This window comes from Vigna angularis, chromosome 4 (assembly GCF_016808095.1).
Source record: "Vigna angularis cultivar LongXiaoDou No.4 chromosome 4, ASM1680809v1, whole genome shotgun sequence".
Classification (NCBI taxonomy): Eukaryota; Viridiplantae; Streptophyta; class Magnoliopsida; order Fabales; family Fabaceae; genus Vigna; species Vigna angularis.
The window spans coordinates 2,747,627-2,769,218 of record NC_068973.1 but is presented as its reverse complement, the minus strand read 5'-3'; the positions used below and the strand labels follow the sequence as shown (position 1 = coordinate 2,769,218).

At 28.7% G+C, this 21,592-nt stretch overlaps 2 protein-coding genes across 5 annotated transcripts; one reads left to right on the top strand and one right to left on the bottom strand.

Annotated features, from left to right (window-relative positions):
- Positions 1-7,211: 7,211 nt before the first annotated feature.
- LOC108330848 (oxysterol-binding protein-related protein 4B) lies at positions 7,212-12,042 on the top strand. Of its 4 annotated transcripts, none has more exons than XM_052876804.1 (8): positions 7,212-7,374; positions 8,146-8,213; positions 8,298-8,459; positions 9,624-9,869; positions 10,206-10,302; positions 11,023-11,317; positions 11,496-11,598; positions 11,734-12,042. In XM_052876804.1, the coding sequence occupies exons 3-8, from the start codon at positions 8,304-8,306 to the stop codon at positions 11,980-11,982; spliced, it is 1,146 nt and encodes a 381-aa protein (XP_052732764.1). In that variant the 5' UTR covers positions 7,212-7,374; positions 8,146-8,213; positions 8,298-8,303; the 3' UTR covers positions 11,983-12,042. The 4 variants fall into 4 exon arrangements, with proteins under 4 accessions (XP_052732764.1, XP_017420919.1, XP_017420916.1 ...); XM_017565430.2 differs by having other exon boundaries at positions 7,213-7,374; positions 8,146-8,208; XM_017565427.2 differs by lacking the exon at positions 8,146-8,213 and having other exon boundaries at positions 7,213-7,374.
- A 3,155-nt stretch (positions 12,043-15,197) lies between these two features.
- LOC108331331 (uncharacterized) lies at positions 15,198-16,189 on the bottom strand. The gene has a single exon (XM_017565987.2). It carries the CDS (start codon positions 15,891-15,893, stop codon positions 15,381-15,383), a length of 513 nt encoding a protein of 170 aa, XP_017421476.1. The 5' UTR covers positions 15,894-16,189; the 3' UTR covers positions 15,198-15,380.
- Between the last annotated feature and the right edge of the window lie 5,403 nt (positions 16,190-21,592).

The following is a 21,592-nucleotide window of genomic DNA, read 5'->3' as shown; positions in this document are numbered from 1 at the left end:
CATGTCTCTGCCCCTTTTTCCACTGTTCGTATCAAATTTCTTATAGTAGGTTGGAACACAAGAAAATAATTAGAGTATGACATATCATATAAGTCATAAAGGGACGGTACTACGTTAACGGTTTGCTGGTTTCTTTTATACTATTTGGTTCATTTTAAAGAGATAATATTTAACTTGGGAATGGTTCATTACCAACACCCAAAAACTTCATCCCTATTTTCTTCCACCTTTGATCAAAAGAAACCATAAGCAAGCTATAATCCATCAAGTAAATTTGGATCCACCCACTAAATACAATGTTATCAAAGTGTAGGGAGGGCTTACGAATGAAGCTTCTTCTTAATGTTTTCTAAATACAAGTTAAAGGCTATAAAGAAAGAGCGCAGTAAAACTAGAGTGTTGAGACTATTTTTTGACATTAATCACTCGAATTAAAGCCACCGGCTAGTTTTGAATCAAGTTTGATACGAGCGTCTCCATGGTGATTGGTAAATTTAAAGGATTTAAAGTGTCGTATCAAATTTAAGAATTAAATTTAAACGTATAAGTCAAATGCTTTAACATGGTTTTATAAGATTTAAATTAGGTTTAAAGTCAATTTTAAGATATAAGATAGTATAAGTAATTTAATGTTTATTCTAAGGATATTTGTTTTCAATAAGATATATCGAATCATCTAAGTCGTTAGTGAAGTACTTTATAACATCAATCTTACATTTAAAATATTTAAAATATATATATTTATTAATGTAGGAGAGGTGAATTTGAATTTCATATAAAATAAAATATTTGTATAATATATAAGCAAGTAGAAACTTTACTTATGATCTAGTGTATAGTATAATATATTTTTTTAAAAAAGAAATAATAATTTTGATTTTTTATTCACTCAAGTTATAAAATATTAAAAGATTTTTTTACTTTTATATAAATCTCAAATAATTCACATTGTTCCAACAGTTTTGAAAGTTGTTTTCTTTTTTTCTAAATTTATTTACAAAATTGACAATGTTGTAAGTAAAATTACAAAGTAATATCAATCTAAAATTTTTATAATTTTTAGATAATATATAATTACTATAATCATGCGTTTATAACAAACATTTTATTATATAAAATTTATAATATATAAGTGAATATTAATCTTACCTTACAAACAAATTAATTTTATGAGATTGAAGTAAATTTAAAAATAATATCAAAGTTATGTCTATTAAAGATAAAATTAATCTATAATTTGATTCTGATATTATAAAATATATTAAAAACTTTTTTAATATATTAAAATCAGTTAATTTCGAAGATATAAACAACATCATAAACTCATAAGAGAATTCTTAATGACACCTCTCTGTATCTAATAAGAGAAGAAAAACAAGATTGAAACTTAGATAAAATTAATTTTACTTTAAAACTAAACTTTAGAGCCCACCAACTTCTCAAAATCATGATTTGATTAAAATTTCACAGTCAAAAACCGATAATATTTAGAAAGAATAAGAAAAAAAATCTAAAATTGAAGATTTTAAAGTGAGCATCTAATTTTCATTTATTAACTTTATTTCCTTTTTCATTTTAAAATATATTATTAAATATTATAATATTTTTTAAAAATAGTATTATATCTTAAAAAAGTGTAATATAGTGAAAATAAAAAAAAATTGTATATCATCCATATAATAATAAAATACTTGAACAATGTATTGATGAGCTTCTTCCGTATTTTCCAACAAATGAAATAAGGTTTTTCATTAGTTTAAATTGATTTCTGTCCTAATTCATTTATATAAACTATGTTATACTAGTTTAATTAAAATCAGATGTTTAACTACACATTTCAACTTGTCTAAGTTGTTTTATTTTTTATTTTATAAATACTTATCTAAATGTCCTCTTCGAACACAAGTGCAAATTAATTTCACTTGATAAAAAAAACTTATTATTTTTTAAATGCTTTGTTGACTGGAACCAATTTATAAACCCATTGTTTTACAGTAAAGAATTCAGTTTTTTTTGGGTAAAGTGAAGTATATTATCCTTTTCCGAACATACCTGTTAAAGTTTCATTTTATACCCATCGATCTAATCCAACCATTAACTATATTTTAAATGTTTCGCTAATATTTAATCATACTGATTGCTCACAAAAAAATATAAAAATCACACTGATTAAGCCAGTAGTAGAGAATCCAAATTATAAAAGAAACTACATTTTTACAATATTTAAAATTTCAAATCTTTGTTTCCCCAGAAAATTTTCTTTTGTTCTCATTAAATGCAAGAGAAAGAAAAAATTGAGTTGAAGATAAGGTAAAGTTGAAGTATTTATGTGCACGAAGTTCTATGATAAGATTAATATATAAAAATATGAATGGAACACCATCAATTTACTTGCACAAGATATGGGCAAATTGGGCTGTTCGTTTGTGGTCCTATACATACCCATTAAGATTTCAGAGTACTTTTATCAAACACCAACTGGGCATTCATTCCAGTCACCCAATTGTATTTACATTTTAAAAATTCAAATATAAAAATAAAAAATCTGACTAACATAGAGAGAAGAAAGATGCATGAATTTATTATCTTAAAATTCTAAATTAAAGATAATATTATTTTTTATGAGAATTTGACATGAATTTATTATCTTAACATTCTAAATTAAAGATAATATTATTTTTTATGTGAATTTGACTTAGGATTACTATATTTTATTTTTTATGAATGTCTCAAAATAGAAAAATAAAAAACTTGCAATCGAACATCTTACCGTCTTCTTGTGCTTTTCCCTCAAAGATTATATATAGAAGAAAATGTATACTCTTATTAAAACTAAAACTTAAGTGTTAAAAACAATTTAAACTTAATGGATTGGTATATCATTTACGATTCTAGTTTTAAATATCTCTATATATACATGAGTTGATTTATTTGTATATGTTTTTTTTATGTTGGTAATAAATTATATTAAAAGATATTTAAATATATTATACTAAAAGAAGTTTAGAAGTTGAGAAAAGAAATAATAATATTTTTAAATTTATAATTAAATTTTTAATAAAACTAATGTGAAAAATTTAAATCAATATATATGTAAAAAGGTAAAGAGTTAATTTTATAAAAATACAAAAGATAAACTATGCAAAAATACGTTTGGTATATTCATTATAAATACAAATTAATGTATGGACATATTGGTATAATATATTCGTATAATCAGTACATTGACAAATTTGTTTTATATTTAATGTTAGACTTATATAATGAGTATATGGATACATTTATCTAATGTGTATTGTTATACTCATCTAATATATATGAACATACTCCTCTAATGTGTATGGCAAGACACGTCCAATTGGAGAATGGATATGGTTGTCTAATGCGTATTAATAAACTTGTATAATATGTGTATAAATAGACTCTTCTAATGTGTGTTGTTAAACTTATTTAATTAGTGTATGGAAAAAAAACATCTAATGTGTGTTGCAATACTTCTTTAATCAATGTATAGATAGACTCACCTAATATGTATTCTTAGACTCGTCTAATTAATCCATACAATGATTTGTTTCATGCGCAAAATACTTGTCTTATTAGTGCATAGATAGAATTGTCTAATGTATATTGTTAAACTCGTATAATTAGTGTATGAACAAACTATGCACATTACAAAACTCATCAAATGAGTGAATGAACATACTCGTCTAATGTTTATTAACAGACTCGTTTAATTTGTGTATGAAAAATCTTTTGTCTAATGTATATTGTTAAACTCGTCTAATCAATGTATGTTCAAACCTGTTTATTGTGTATTGTAAGACTCGTCTAATTAGTGAGTGAACTAACTCGTCTAATCTATGTATGAAAAGACTTGTCTAATTTATTTTGCTAAACTCATTTTATTAGTGTATGGACAAACTGATATAGTTTTTTTTTATAGACTCGTCTAATCAATGTAAGAAAAGACTTGTCTAGACTCATCTAATTAAATTATGGAATGATTCATCTAATGATTTTTTTTCTAAACTCATTTAATTAGGATATTGACAGAGTTGTTTAATTAGTGTTTGTTTATAATTGTTTAAAGTGTATTGCAAAACTTGTCCAATGAGTAGATGAAGAGGCTTACATTGTTTTAATACTTGTCTAATTTTTGTATAAATAAATTTGTCTAATGTATATTGATAAATTCATCTTATCAATGTAAGTTGTTGGTAGATTCAAATGTAAGTTGTTGGTAAACTCGTTTAATCAGTGTTTAGACAAACTTCTATAATGAGTATTCCTAAACTCGTGTAATCAATGTGTGAAATTTCTCATTTAATGTTGTTTACTATACTTATGTCAGTTGATTGTATGGACAAAGTCCTTTAATATGTGTTGTTATACTTGTTAAATCAATATATTGATAATTTTTTTTCATGTGTTTTGTTATATTTGTTTAATCAATTAATGAAATGATTCGTCTAATATTTTTTATATACTCCTTTAATTAATATATGAACATACTCATTTAATGTATATTGTTAGACTTGTGTAATATTTTTCATTGTACTAATCTAATCAGTAGTGTATTGACAAATTAGTTTAATGTGTAATGCAAGATGTGTTTAATAAATTTTCTTATATTTGTGTAAGTAATGAACGAAATGGCTTGTGTAATGTCTTTTGTTATACTCGTCTAATTAATATATAGATAGACTTGAGTAATATATATTTTTATAATTATTTAATTTTTTTCTATATTCATATAATCAGTGTATAAACAAAATTATCTCATGTGTATTGTTAAACTCATCTAATTTTTTTTTATATTCATCTAGTGTGTGTTTTTAGACTCATTTAGTTAATGAATGATTAACCTATGTTTTTATACTCATGACAATATAAATACATTAATTATATATTTTAAGGCAATTAGTTTTTTAGCTTTTACCTTTTGTTTTGGTCTTACTAAAATTATAACTTGTTACATTTTGAAGTTGAAAATAATAAACAATGAATTAAAAGAATGTAATAAAAAACTATAATATTAAAAAGCATGATTTTTTTTATTACAAATATAGTTTTTAAACATTTGAAATGTATTAAGTAAATAAAATAATGTAACTTTTTTTATTACAAGTATTTATTTAAAATTTTTGAAATAAATTATTAAATACAATATTTTAATTTATTTTATTTTAAATATAATTATTTAAAACTTGTACGAAATTTTATGTACATATTATTAATGGTAATTTTTATTAGATAAAAATAATTTAATTTTTACATGCTAAAAAGATGAAAATTACTTAATAATAAGAATATTTATATTATTGTTTTATATAAAAATGATAAATATAATTTTTAAAAATCAAATTATTCATCACAGTTGTTTTTATATATATTTTATTATCGGTAAACACATTATATTTTAAATAATATCATTTTAAAAAACAAAAGTAAAATATATTTTTCTAAATTTAATTTTATCAAATGATTAAATTATTAGAAATCATAAAATGAAAAGTTAGTAGATAAAAAAAAATATTTTAAATATAATTCATTTTTTAACAAAATAACTATGTTAAAAAAACTTGTAATAATTATTTTAATTTATTTAATTAAAAATATTAATTAGTCAATTAAAAACTTAGAAAATAATTATATGGTTATATATATATATATATAATTTTTTTTAAAAAAATTAGAGAATTAAATTAATTTTTTTTTAAAAAAAATTACAAACCAAATTCAGCTTTTAGGATGGGTCACAAATTCTAATCCATTTTGTTATAACATATTAACTCAAAACAACCTATATTTGACAGGTCAATGATAAGTTGGACCAAAACTTACCAAACTGATCCGTTTTATCATATCTAAGTTGTATTATAATGATATAAAAAATTAAAACACATGTGATTAAAAATGTTTTTCATGAAAAATAGTGTATAAATGAAAAAAAAGACTTACTTTAAAAAGAAATTGTTGAAAATTTAAGTATAAATTTACGTTTCATATATAACATATATAAAGAAGTTCAATACTTTATAAAAAAAATATTTAAAATTTTGAATTAAACATAATATCTTAAACTCGTGTCATATTAATGTTAAATTCCAGAAAGAAACATACACATCGCAAAAGACAATAACAAAATAAAGAAAATGAAACTTTTTAATTGATTAATTGATATTATAAAATAGAATGAAAATTTACTAAAAGCTTTAAAATTGTCAAATGCACCAAGACTTCATCAACTAATATAACATGTACATAAATATTTCGACGTGTTACAACTGATATATATGACGCGTTTAATTTCTTATATTAAAATTCTCAACGTGTCCAAAATGAATATTAATAGTATAATTTATTTTAGTTTAACTTTATGAATGGACGGAACATTAATTAGATGTATTGTTTGATTATAAATCCGCATCTCTTTGTTTATTCTTACTAATCATAAAAGTAAAATAAAAAAATTGCTAGAAGCAGCATCTCATTTTTCTTTTTTCTTTATTAACATTTTTGTAAGAACGTAATTAATTTCGTATGCTTTAACTATTTTCAATCATGCGTTTAGGTCGATGTTCTTTCCCCACTTAATATTGTTAGCTTAGAAGCTTCATTTCATATATGACAATATAACGCGTAGAATTCTTTTGACTTTCGATGTTTTAAATATTCATAAAAGTACTTTAGAATATTTTTCGTATAAAATGCTTCCAAAACTTTCTTTCTTTATTTTTTTTTCCCGTGTATGATGGATCAATCATTTGCAAGATTTTTATTTTATTTTATTTTATGACACTTTCCATTGTTACACTCTATATAAAAATGTAAAAAAAAAAAGAAGAAAGAAAAAATGACGCAAATCACATGATACCGATCTTGATTTTCTAAATTATCTTTAGTGGTTTTTTTTTTGTTAAAAAGGCAATGATAAATCCCATTAAGAAACTCTCGGAAACCATCATTTTACTCATATTTAAGTATAATTACGAGGATATACTTAACTAATTAACTAAAAAGATGTATAATTATTAAAAACAAATCAAGCATTTAAAGTAAAGACAAATCCTACAAAAGGAAAACAAGTAAAGACAAATAATGTATGCATCATGTGTGAATTGATATTGCAAACATTTTATATTATAAAAATAGAAAAAGACAACCTTGCACACACACATATATATATATACCTCCCAATCCATTGCATCTTCTATTGGCTATCTCTATAAACACCGTTTCTTTTCTTACTTTCAACACCAAAACCAAAGCACTTCACACTCTCCTTAACATCTTCAAATCTACCCTTACTTCTCATCACATCCTTTTGCCATTGTTCTTCACTCAAAGTCTTTCTTCTTCAACATAAACATGGTATGTCTCTAGTCTCTTGCTTTAGTTTGTGTTCTCATAAGCATAAGTCTCTCTGTCATATATACGTTTTTCTTTTGTTTCATATGTTTTCTTTTCTGCATAAGTTTTTTTTTTTCATTAGAAAAATCTTCTTTTTACGCCGATTAAATAAGGCTTGTAGAACCGACATACCCACTAAAAAAATTTAACTTTCTGCATGATAAGTTTCTTTGTTCTTCACAAGTGTGAATGATCTGCGTGGTGGTGAAAATCTCTCTGATGTTTCAGCTTTTCGGATTCGGAAGGTGGTTTAGTGTTTGAAGGGTCGAATGAGTGGTATTCCGAGGCATGCAATTTCACAGATAATCACAGATTCTCAGTTTCTTGTCTTGGAAAGTTAATCCATCTTTATCATTACAAGATTAATGTAACAGTTCCTTGTGTGGACAGAATATTTTACAATAGTATATATAATGATTCTCTTTTCAAGCATGCATGTGAATGAGGAAAAGGAAAACAAAAAAGTTGATGCTGTTTAATTTATTGTTCCTTATTTCACGGGCAAAGTGCATCGGAACCTGTCAATTGCGAGTTGGCAACAACCCTTTGGTTGAGAGTGTTTTGATCGGCTCAAGAAGAATTCTATTGCTTTTGTGAAACCTCAAAAAACAAGTTCGATATGTTTGCAGAACAATGTTTAGACCTTTCCATAAAAAAAATCGAAATTTTAGAACATCTGGTGTCGGGTCAAACTTTGTAGACTTAGATTTGGACTGTATTTGCATTTTGCAGGCCCAGACTGCATTGTGGTCACCGTTGCTTTTACTTTGCATAAATTAAGAATATTCAAGAACGGTAACGTGCGATGCACAAACACGTGTTTATGGCAATATTGTTGTAACCCTTTCCGCGTTTTGGTAATAAGAATGTGAAAAATGGTGCAGGTTAAGATGAAAGAGGAAAAAGAGAGGAAAATTGTACTCACAAAGCCATTAACGATAGACAGTGAATCTAATTCAGACGCGTATAAAGCCCCTAATCTTTTGCAACGAATGCTCAGTTTATTCAAGAATGTACGCCCCGGTTCTGACCTCACACGCTTTCAGGTACTACTTCAATTTCTTTCATGTCTTTTTCTTCTTTGTTCTTATTCTATTTCCACTGTGATCTCATATTTGCACTGTCTTATCACTTTCCAACTTCAAACAATTACTAACTATTCAAAGTAGTTTTGGTAATCTACCTTTAATATAATTTTTTTAGTATGTTTTTCCATTCATGAAAGTTAAGAAATTTAATCTTAAACTTACCTCACACCCTTTCAGGTACTTTACTTAATTTTTTTTAACAGAAAGTCTCACTCAATTTCACAAATCGAAATACCCTTATGCTTATAATGAGGATTAGACACATCGATGATGAGAAAAAAGAGGAAGCTCGATGGCAGGTGGTTCGATATTTTCAACAATACTAGTTAGGATAGACTTTGATAAGCTCCAATAACATGCTAATTTAATTTTAAGCCCATCCTTTTATAAAATCAGTTTATAAGGTAAGATTTATATTTGTTTATATATTATAGTTTAATAGGAAGTGCATATGTATCAAGTTGGAAATTTGATAAATTGGGATATTAAAGTTCATGTGCATTTATGGCTTACGAGAGCCTAAGCCACATCTTTTGGGACCAAATAATGTCCCCACTTGGCAACTACACAGTAATGATCACGACTTATGATATTGAAAAAAATGTAAAGTCTGGTTTGTTTTTGTTTCTTCAAGTAAACACAATTGTTATTTCTTCTTATTATCAGCACGTAAGTCAGAGATTGTTCTACAGTGTTAACTTCCTGTTCTATTAATGTAGATAGAAAGAAAAAGTGTGATAAATAGTACATTATTTGACTTACATTCAGTTATTGTACTTCAATTTTTACCAATTCTAACTTAATTTTTGTTAGTTGAATTGACATTCTTGAATTCATTTCAGAGCAGCAACCATTGGAAGGTGATGTATATCGAGTAATCTTGAGATGTTTGACATATTATTTATTAATAAAAATTTGTTAAGTAAAAATATATTTTACTCTTTGAAATACATGAAATGCAAATATTGTATACACTACGCCAAGTGTAGCTTAGGTTTTGTGAAAGTTAACTCGTTTCTGAAAGAAATTTTAGGAAGAATTACATTTGATTGGTCTATTAACTGGTGTCATTTGAGTCACCATGTTGCAGAGAATGATGAAAATCTTTTACCATGATTGTAGCTGCCTCCACTATTCAACTTACCGAAGTCACAACTTCAGTGCTATGGTGAATCAGTGTATTGCACAGGTTCAGACTTGCTAAGCATGTGCAACAATGGAGAGAGTCCAATTGACAGGTTCATATCTGTTGTAGCATGGACCATATCTACCACTCGCCCTGTGACTTTTGGGGTTGCGCCTTATAATCCAATTCTTGGTGAGACACACCATGTTTCAAAGGGAAATCTTAATGTGTTATTGGAGCAGGTACATGCTTCTCATTTCCACATTTGCATATTTCTTCCTAGTATTATGTCTAAATGCTTACTTACGTTTGGTCACAATGCTAAGACTGGCTTCATTCTGAATTTTTATGAAGTAATGTTATTCATAAACAAATTCTGCATCCGTTTTTTCCTCTGTTGATCATATCAACCATCATTTGTTATACAAGATATTGTACAAATTCTGTTTCTCCTGAACTCTATATTGGTGACTTTTTGACTAGTTAATAGGAACTTGAAACATGATTTTTGGCTTGGTTCCCTTTCTTGATATCTTCCTACTTAATTAAATTCTGGGTTTACTTCTTCTTGTGTGCAGATTTCACATCACCCTCCAGTAGCTGCTCTCCATGCAACTGATGAGAAGGAAAACATTGAAATGATATGGTGCCAGCGACCTGATCCAAAGTTTAATGGTATTTCACTATATTGACACTTTTCTAGACTGTTATCCATTTCAAAAATAAACTTTCAAATGTTTGCTCAAAAAGTTTCATCTGTGTGTGATTGGTGTTGCAAAGATTTGTGATTCTGATTAATTGATTAAATAAAACTGTGACCAGATGTCAACAAAGAATCATTACTGAGGACATATTCTTCATATTATCAATCAGATGTCAACAGGGGAAATCTAAGAATCAGTGGTTCTAGACACACTTATTAGCAATCCTTTATATTAAGTTGTTGATTTGATAGTTTCCAGTACCAAGGAAACTTCCATGCTGACAAAATTATTAGGAACTCAGTGCCAGTGTTTATCTAACCCTTTAAAGATCTTTCTGATTTTGAAACCAGAAATGTGCATCACAATTTGAATTCTTGGATTGCTTAAATTCTTCACAAAGAATAATTATAATAAGGTTTAAATTGCTTAAACATTTCAACAAGTACTTTCAGAAAATGAAGAAAAAAAATCAAAGTTTCTCAAAATTAAAATTTCAACATTTTAAAAAAAAGCTTCCTCCTTTGACATCTCATCAATAAGATGAGGAACATGATTTGATTTTAATTTGTGGGAGGAAAGATTATTCAGACAGACCTGAGCAAGTCAGTTTCTACTTTCATGTTCTAAATGTAGCCTCTGACAGCAAAGACTTACAAATTTTTATGTCTGTGTCTGCAAATTAAACATACAGGCACATCAGTTGAAGCTAAAGTGCATGGTATTCGGCAGCTGAAGCTACTCAATCATGGTGAAACATATGAAATGAATTGCCCTCACCTTTTACTTAGAATTTTTCCAGTTACTTCGGCTGATTGGTCTGGCACAGTTACCATCCGGTGCCAAGAGACAGGCATAGTGGCTGAGTTATCCTACAGATCAAGTAGTTCCTTTCTAGGAATTGGAGGGAATCATAGAGTGATCAAAGGAAAGATCCTTGACTCTTCATCATTAAAAGTTTTGTATGAAGTTGATGGTCATTGGGATAGGTATTATATTCCTCCTAAACACATCTCACAACTTTCACTTGTTTTTCAAATCGTATCTAGTATAAGTATATAAAGTGCATAGTATCTAGTAACTTATTCACTAGTTACATGGCTGTGTTATTTTCAAGAATGGTACTTTTCAACCAAGGTGCATGTTCTTATCCCTTTTGTTATGCAGGGTTGTAAAATTGAAGGATACAAATAATAAGGAAGTAAGAGTAATATATGATGCAAAGGAATTTCTGTCAGGTCTAGAAACTCCAAAACTCAAGGATTCGGAGGTACTAAAAATTCTACTCTCCACTTCATTCTATACTCAATGTGTATGCACATCAAACAATCAAACTTTATGTTCAAATAGTGAGTGTGTTGTGTCATGTTTTCCTGATTTTGACATGAGATTTTATGTTCATCAGAGTGTGTGGCCAACTGAGTCAGCTCATGTTTGGGGAGAACTGAGTGAAGCCATATTGAGGAAGGACTGGGAGAAAGCAAGAGAAGCAAAGCTAGAAATTGAGGAAAGACAAAGGAAGCTCTTGAAAGAAAGAGAGTCAAAAGGAGAAACATGGGTTTCTAAGCATTTTGTAGTATCTAACAACAAAGAAGGGTGGGAATGTTCACCTATTCAAAACACTGTACCTGCTGCCCCCATCACAGCACAATAATTGTTACTGTTCAGTACTCAAAAGCAATGAAATACATTTTAGAAGAGAATGTTCATTGAAGAATTTAATTGTTGAAATTTAAATATATATATATATATATATATATATATATATATATATATATATATATATAAGTTATCTAGTAAGGAAAAGTTTGATAAAAAAAAAGATAAGAACTTTTAGGAATTTAAGATTGAAAATGTTGATTATCTATGTTTGGTTTATGTTTTAAAGGTAACATTATTAGAAAACCAATAAATGTTTTTAAACGAAGTTTTTCAGATAATTGTTCGAATGGAAGAGATAAGAATCTAAATTTTTTCAATTTTTAAAATATTAATAGATAAAAGTAATATGATGTTCTTATTATTAGATAAGAATCAATTATTTTGGTAAAAAAATATCACATTACTTTTAAATTCTCAAAAAATCTAATCGTTCACGCATTAAAAACAGAAACTCGCTTTGTATAGTGTAAATTTTTATGATGGTACATATATAATAGGGTTAAATATGTTTTTTGTCTCTTAACTTTCAGCGAAAATTGAAATTAGTCCCTCTTCAAAATTTTGGACTAATTTAGTCTCCAAACTTTAGAAATGTGTCAATTTAGTCATTTTAACCAAATTTTGTTAACTTTATTTGATGTTTCAAACGCACTTCTTAGTGAATATTCAAGCAAAAATGTGTCAAATGGTGTAAACAACTCAAATGCTATCATGAAACGCACTTGAAACACATCAAATAAACCTAACAAAATTTAGTTAAAAGAACTAAATTCACACATTTTGAAAGTTTGGGAACTAAATTAGGTCAAAGTTTTAAAGAGGAACTAATTCCAATTTTCGCTGAAAGTTAAGGACCAAAAACATATTTAACCCTATATAATATAAAATATTGATATTTATGATAATTATTTTAAAATTTTTGTTTAAAGTGTTTTTATTAGATTAACAATTGTACTACTTACACTGAACATTTTTTATTTTCATAACCATTCGAATGTCCCACATTTTTATGTTTTCAGTAATGGAAAGTTATATTTTGACACCTACCAATAAAAAAAACATTTATTACTTCAAAATATTAATATTTTAATTATATTTTTATTTTTAAATTCAAAATATTAAGAATACAGTACTAAATTATTAATAATAATAATTGTTTTTTTTAAGCAATAACAAGTGCATGAAGTTTTTCAATCCATCCGAAACAATAGATACTCCTAGATGAAATCTTGTTACTTTTGACAATAACTAGATCTTTTTCAACACTTCTTTTAGGTTCATCCAAGACAACAGTTCTTGCTTTTTCAGAAAGAAGGTGGTTTATAACTTTTGGTCCATTATTAGGTGGTGTGACCATTTCAAGGAAAAATGTGAATTATAAATAGATACATTAAAAATTATTAAAATTAGTTCAAAAATATTTTATACACATTTATCATATGTAAAAAATAAATCTAAATGCAGCTATCCCCTCTATTCATCATGTTTCCGAAGGAAATCATAATGTCTTACTAAAGCAGCACATGCTTTTGCATTCTTTTACAAGCTCAATGTTGTCATAAAATTATCAGATTTGATCAATCATTGCATTCTCATAATCTTTATGCTTAAGCCTCTCATGTCTTGTGTTATGACACATCATGGACAGACATTTTTCAGTAAGTACTGTTCTGTATTTACTTGTTTGCAGGTTTCACACTACCCTCCTTTGTCTGCCCTGAAGCAACTGATTAGAAGAAAACATACAAATTACTTGGTTCCATATCCCGTTCCAAAGTTCAATGCTATTATTATTCTTTGGCATGACAAATGTTGTGGTACAAAATAAAGTTAGAATAGATATATATTAAGAAGTATTTCATAAGTATAACTTTTGGTCTAAAATGTTCTTATTTTGTTAAGTTTAAGGAGAGTTTATATTCCTGCTCCTTTAACAGTAGTGTTTGTATATGGAGGAAACAAAAAGGTTTTATGTGATTCTTACTCCTTAGTCCTCGACTTGGTTGAATCATTCTGCATGAGTCAAACTTCCCTTTCCTTGGATTCGGGAAGTAAAAGATTGGTAAATGGGAAGATCATCGATTCATCTTCATTGAAGATTCTACATGAAGTTATGTATGATGCAAAAAGAGGTAGTTTCAGGGCTTCAGGCTCCTACTTGAAGGATGCAGACGTTATATATGAGTGTATTTTCGTGTGCAAATTATTATTCTCATTCTACACAGTAGTGTTTATTATTCACATTATAAAGAGGGTATTTTCATGTGCACTCTTTAAGTTCTTACAGAAATCCAAGCATGTTACTGTAAAAGAAATTTTACTTTAAACCAATCAAAGCAACTTTTTCTTCCCTTCTCACAGATTTTGGTTGCTCTAGTTCCAATTAAAATATAAAGAGTTCAAAAATGCAAAGGGAAATCATGATGTTTTATTTTCATGCATATGTCAGCTCAATAACAAAGCACAATATGCATGAGTTGGCATGTGTTCTTGAGTTCAACCTAGATTTTGTTGTGTATATTTAATCACAGTGTGTGGCCAACTGAATCAGCTCTTATATGGAGTGAATTGAGCCAAGCCATCCTTAGCAAAGACTGGGAAAAAGCAAGAGAAACAAAGAAAGCTGTGGAGGAAAGACAAAGGGAGCAATTGAGGAAGTGAGAAACTGATGTTCCTTAACATTTGATTCTGTCTCAATGCAAAGAAGTGGTCTGGACTGTTTTACCTATTCAATAGTGGGTCCCATCATCTCCTTGTAACCTTGTAATTTGCCGTTTTGTTTATATTAGCCACCAGTCCCCCTACTACATTATTAGTACTATTTTATAAAAGTAGCCATGTGAGAGTTTTTGCCAAAGTCACAATTAGCTTGGCCAACCTTCCTGAAAACAAGAACGAAGAAAAGTCTATCTGATATTACACACATCCCTTATTGGATTGGTGTTCAGAAGGAAGAAATTATGTCTATGATACAAGTTTTGCTACCTGACTCAACAAAAATTGAGTTTGATCCTTTTTCTTTCCCTTCAATCAGACAACCAAATTATAGTATCAGTTGCTAAATAAGTTATAAATTGTTTGTGTTGTGTTGTGTTGTGTTATATCCTAATTTGCAATCCCCTACCAGAGATTTCTCTTCATTTGATTGCTCCATTAATTTTAATTGCAAGACACATTTTCAGTAATCAAAGATTGTGTACGAATTCTACAAACTGAAATATCAAGTTCTTAATAATTTGGATCATAAATACAAAGAAGAATTATACACAAGAAAAATTCAAGCGTAACCGTCTCAAATTTCAATTTTTTTCCTTGTCAAAAGATAATCAAACCAACTAACATGTGTCTTCTTCCTTCCTAGTTTTACCTCAATTCAAGGTCTTTCAAACATCAAATATGTTCTTGCAAATCTGATTCACTTCTCCGATTGAAAGACTTCTCTCTGATGGTGTCCAAGATAGGTTTCCAAGGCTGCACTCTACACGGACTTCGTTCAACCACACCAAGCCTCCCAGGACTCCTTGAAGGCGAATTCCAAACATCGTTCAACCCTTGCTGGCTTGAGAAAGGACCATCTTTGAGGGAAGACCCTTTGCTGGTTTTTGCTATTGCAGTGAGCCTCTTTGCAAGGGAAGCCAAATCCACAGGAGAAACATCAGCTTGAAGGATTGAGTATGGTAGCATGAAGTAGACATTCCCAGGTTGAAGTTCTGTGTCTCCATTCAATGGTTTTGAGCAAGGTGAAAGAAGCTGAAGTGAGGTACAAACAAAGTGCTTCTGAGAGGTGCCAGTGAGTTGGCTCACAGAAATTGGCTTCTCAAAATCCTCCACATATCCACTGAGATGAACCAAACGGACATTGTTGGTTGTGGAGGATGGTTTGGAAGAAAAACAGGCTCCCATATGTGACTCTTTCTTGGCAGATGATGATGCAGAATGAAAGGGTAAAGCTAACTACTAAGTTTGTACTTATTATGTATGACTAATGTTAATTTACTATATAGTATACACAACTGGGGTTTGATTATTGATGCGTGGAGGGATAATTTTCTAGTATTTTTTTTGCCTAAGCAGCCTTTTTGATAAACTGAAATGGACGGTTATTGGTAACCTAAGCAGTGAATTTTCTGACTGATTCCTTGTGTTTATCTTCAACTTCATTCAAGGACTCAAAAGGGTGGCCATTTAATAAAAGTGCTTCTGCATGAAAACACAAGCTGAAGCCTCATGTGGCCAATAAAGGCATTTATACATGTTAGTTTAAGTGAGAAACTCTCTGTGGTATTTTTTCAAACACCATAATTTCTAACCCAAGCGTATGAAACGGGTAATTGACCAAATAGACCTGCAAATGCTATCTTGAAGCGTTGAAACATTCAAAACAGAGCCAAATTAGTGATTGTAATCATGCAATTAGAAGTAAACTCAAGAATTAAAAGACTTTAATGGCATAATTAGCATTGGTTTTTGATTTTAGTGTGAGAAGCATTACCAATCACAGCTCTCAGAGAATGTGTTGGTGGGTCCCTTTTTTTGGAGGGAAATATGCATTCAACAGAAGATTGTTGACTTAGAACACGAGGTCTTGACTGAAGTATTGGAAAAGCTAACTTTGTCATTGTGATTTTACAGTGAATGATTGACCCTTTTGGTTTGATTCTATTAAGTTGGAGTTTTTGTTTCAGGAAAAGATAATTTGTCATGTATAAAATTTTACATTAATTTGAAACTATTCTTATTATATTTTATATATTTTTGGTAGTAGTAAAATTATAATTATTTTACTTTTGTAACATGCGTGAATGCGTGTATAATCTTAGTTTGAATGCATTTATTGGGAGAAAAATTTAGACTCTTTTGAAAATGACAATGGTATTTTTATATTGAATTTTTTATATATCCATTTAACATTATTTCTCGTTTTTTTTATATAAATAACTCATTTTACATGTAAACTTTAATATTGATGTTTTATTATTGATTTATTTTATAAATATAATGTTTTTTTGAAAAAAGTGTTCTCAATTCGATTGTAAAATATAATGATTTTTTTAATAATAACGTAAAATAGAAAATTCAAACGGTATCTTGAAATTAGTGATTGTGACTTTTATTGAATGTTATTTAATTTCCTTTTAGGAGAGAAAAGAAATAGCAAAGTTTCATTTTTGTTTGACTATTTCTTCGCTCTTGGATTTTTCTTGGTGGATAATAACTTGTGTCAAAGAAGAAAACTGTGTCACACATTAATTAATATAAACCTCTTAAATTTGTAAATTCTTTCCTTCATTTACTCTTATTATATAATTCCAAATTTTGATAAATTTAAGTTTTTTTAATTAGTAATTTAGTCTATTTATTTAGATTTTTATTTGTTTTTATTCTTATATTTTGTTTTTAACTTAATTGTTATTTCTGTAAAAAGAATTCAATTTTTTTTCTTCTCTGTTTAATTAATATAAAAATTTAAATTTGTCATGTGTCAAAATTTTGTTTAATTTTTATTTTAAATATTTATTTTTATTTTTACATATAACACATTCTAAGTAAAAAATAATTTAAATTTTAATATGTGACATATTAATATTTTAACACGTGACACTTTTAAACAATATTTTTAAATAAAAACAATTGATTAAATTCTTTTTCTAAAAAATAGACTCAGTCGACTAAAAAAAATATATATAAAAAAATCAATACAAATAAAAAACCTATCCATGATCTTTTAAGTTGGAAATCGATTTTGTAAAAAGTGGTTTTTGTTTAAAATACTTTCAGTGGCTGTTGATAAGTTTTACTTAGTTAGCCTAGTGAAGTTGACGTGTGCAAATAAGACAAATCTTGAAAAATACTCACCTTAAAATCTATTCTTCTGGGTCAATAAAAGAATCAAAATTCAACTACTCTATACGTGATTTTTGGTGTATACAAAATCAATTTTCAACATCCAAATTATTTTCCAGTTAATGGATAAAATACAATATTAATGCCTAAAATTCGTAATAGATATTGAAGTTATAAAAAGATGAAAACTTAAAGTGTTTAATATTAATTGTCTACATAAATAATTAAAGATAATATCGAATTAAAGTGTCATGGTTGAAAAGATAATGAAGTTGGGAATATTTAGATTTGGCATTGGAAAAACATTGATTGGAACGTGGGATGTTATTACCATATAATAATGTTTCATATGTGTGATTTTCTTACCTTATAGTTTTGAATATTCTAACATGCACCAAAGTTTCACATTTTTTACTTTATTCTCTATTAAAAAGATTATATATGAACTTACTTTGTAAGATTTTATACATTAACACGTTTCTTATATCTTTAAAAGTTGGTAATAAGAGTTGTGAGACTTAGGTGTAAGGTGTAAGACTTGTGTAAAATAAAAATATACTTTTATTTTACTATATTTTGTGTTACTAAATAATTAATTATGATATGTTTGTGTAATGAAAATATTAAGAAAGTGAATAAAATAAATTAATTAGAACTAATGTTATCTTAATTTTAGAAAATACTTTTACTGATGCCTTAGCTTTTGGATGACAAAAAGAATAAATTGAGAAGTGGGAGAACTCTTTGGTTTAAGGAAGGGTGTATTATGTTGTGGTGCATGCCTCTGTGAGTTTTCTTTTAAGGGACCTATAATAATAAATGATGGAAAGAGAAAGCCATTTTTTTGTTGGAAAAAGAGTGTTGGTATTAAGCTATTAGGCTATTAGGCATTTACGTGAAATGGGAAGAAGTGGACCTAATGTAGTATGAAATAATGAATAATATTATATGTAGAAAAGGACAAAAAGGTGGGACCGTGAGGTTGGAAGATGAAATGTTATTATAAAGAAAAAGAAAAGAAAAGTTGGATGGTGTGAGAAGTAGTTTACGTAAGGTAGTAAAATGGAAAGAGCATGGTTTTGTATTTGTGTTTCCTCTTTTTGACATGAATTGAGTTTCTGAAAGTGACAGTGTCGACAGTAGGTGTTGAAATGTGTTTCCATAGCTTGGCTTCTTTTGTTTTGTAGGGATTTGGATAGATTATAGGGTTAAGTAGGAATCATATAGTTAAGCTATTAAAAACGTGAATTTTGACTTAGAGGAGAACCTACCATTTTCTTATATAAACTTAGTCTATGTGAGAGAATGGAGGAATATACATACTATGCTAAATCATAGGTTCGAAGGGTAGTTTTGAATTGTGGGAAGCACTGTTGCTACGCAAGGAAAGGAAGCCATCTTGGTCTTTGCTTTGAACCTCAAACGGTTGTGGAAACTCACTGGAACTAGAGGTAAGGGGGGAAGCCTGGGAATATATTATTTGTGTGGAATGGGTTTATAGTTGTATCTATGTTTATATGGATGCATGGGATTTTACGTGTTGTGTGGCATGAAGGGTAGTTTATCCATGTTTATTTTGGGAACTTATAATTGTTTTAAGGTATGCATGCTTTGGTTTCATGGGGTTGCTAAGTGTATGATTATTCCTTTGGTTATGCTTAATCCATGGTTGTATATATTTTTCCTTGAACTCTTTACCTTGCAATAAATGGGAGATGGGTTGTTGAGGAACACATTCCCACACTTTTTAACCAAAAGTGTGATGGGTGGGTGACTAGAGTTTTCTCTTCCAGTTAGAGGAAGAGAATGAGAGTGTGTGGATCTTGTAATTGTGTGCAAAGAAGAGGAAACCTAATAAAAAAAAAAAGTAAATAGGGGTTGTTTAGTTGTATGGGTCTTACGTAAAAGATGGGAAGAAAAACTAAGAGTTGGGTTTTAGTGGAAATGGAAAAAGGGCATAGAGGGGTTGTACATGAAGCTTTGAAAAAAAATAAAAGAAGAAGAGTGAGTGGTTACGTGAAAAAGGAGTAGAAATGAGAGTTGGGTTCTTTTGAAAAACAGAAGAAAAGAGAGAGGTGGAGAGTTAGCATGGTGACTTTAAGTAAAATCAAGAGAGAACAAAAAGAATGGTTTAGGTTTAGTTGGAGAAAGAGGAGATGATGGATAGTAATAGTGGTAGTTGTGGGTTAGAGGTTTCTAAGTGTAGTTTTGGAGAAGTTGAAGTTGTGTGAGAAGAATGAACTAAAAGGAGAAGAAAGGGAGGGGTACATGTTTTACGTAAAGTGGTGAGATTTTGGTATTAAAAATAGAAAGAGAAGGAAGAAGTTGATTTTAAAGGTGGAAGAAAAGAAGAAGAATGAAAATGGGGTGGATATGACGTTACATAACAAGAGAGAGAAAATAAGAGAAGTTTAGGAATTTAGATGGACCCGCGTAGGCCCCACCATGGAGAAATAATGTTTTATTTTATTTTAAATTATAGGGGGTGAACTTAGGAAAATAAGAGGGTGTTGTAGAAATGTTGGAATATGGGTCGGACTGTGAACTTAGTAGTTCCAGGGGTGCATCCGAAATTTTATCTTAGTAGACAGGGTGTGAATCCAGTAATTTTAAGGGGTACTTCAGAAATTCTGTCTTAGTGGATAGAGATGTGAACTTCGTAATTATAGGGGGTGTGTCAGAAAATTTGTCTTAATAGATAGAGGTGTGAACTCCGTCATGTCAGGGTGTGCCCAGAAATTCTGTTTTGAAGACAGGGGTGTGAACTTAGCAATTTCAAGGGGTGCGCCAGTAAAAAAAAAAAAACTCTCTTTTAAACAATTATTGAGAATTGTTGGTTAATTTCTTTGGTATTATTTTAAAACAATTATTGAGAATTGTCGGTTATTATCTTGGTCTATTGTTGGTTTATTTATACATGTTATTGAGAATATGTATGAATTCGTGATTGAGCACGTTTATTTGGAGGAGGTACATACACTATGTTATTTACTTGTAACTCCGTTTGTCTTTTGAGCATTTTTGCTAGTCTCGCGTGAGACTGAGATTCGAGTGTCACCTTCTTCTGCGCGAGAAGGTGAATGTCTCGCCCAATGACTTCGGCTCGTGTTGAGTATAGTGCATCGTTACGCGTAGTATCGATGTTTTTACTCGTTAGTCCTTGAGGAGTCGGGGAGATAGGTCTGAAGTCGCGATGGAAGACGACTCGAATCGCCTGTTATTGAGAACAGGTTATGACGACGAATTACAAGTAAACGACAATAGTTTATGAAAGACTAGTCTGCAATGTCATGTGTGTCGATTTATATTAAATCATGGAAATTGTTATAGTTTATATGAAATGGGTTTATGATGTGATACTTCTGGTTACTCACCCTTGCATGTTGTGGTTGTGGTTTCCACCTACGATGATCGTACTTGTACGGGAGTAGATGGTATTGCAGATAAAGCTGGATTGGAATAGCTCTTCGAGAGAGACGGGAAATAAAACTTGTTGGGATTTTTATAATGTTTTCTTATTTATGTTCGTTTGATTTTGTTATTTTAAGAAACAATTAAGATTTGGTTTGTTGTAATGTATGGACTTATGATGTGTGTATGGTTTGTTTATGTGTGGTATATTTAAAAAAAAAAAACACTTTCATAAGATTCATGCTTCAAGATTATTAATATTATTATTAATATTTCCTATAAGGGTGTTACATAAGGAGTTCAAACAATAATTGTGAAAAATTTAAATACATATATGGATAGATAGA

Coding starts and splice junctions, on each gene's coding strand:
- LOC108330848 (XM_017565426.2), top strand. CDS start 8,289: ATGGTGCAGGTTAAGATGAAAGAGGAAAAAGAGAGGAAAATTGTACTC. Junction 10,303..11,022: donor ACCTGATCCAAAGTTTAATG/GTATTTCACTAT, acceptor TTAAACATACAG/GCACATCAGTTGAAGCTAAA. Junction 11,318..11,495: donor GTTGATGGTCATTGGGATAG/GTATTATATTCC, acceptor TTTGTTATGCAG/GGTTGTAAAATTGAAGGATA.
- LOC108331331 (XM_017565987.2), bottom strand. CDS start 15,893: ATGGGAGCCTGTTTTTCTTCCAAACCATCCTCCACAACCAACAATGTC.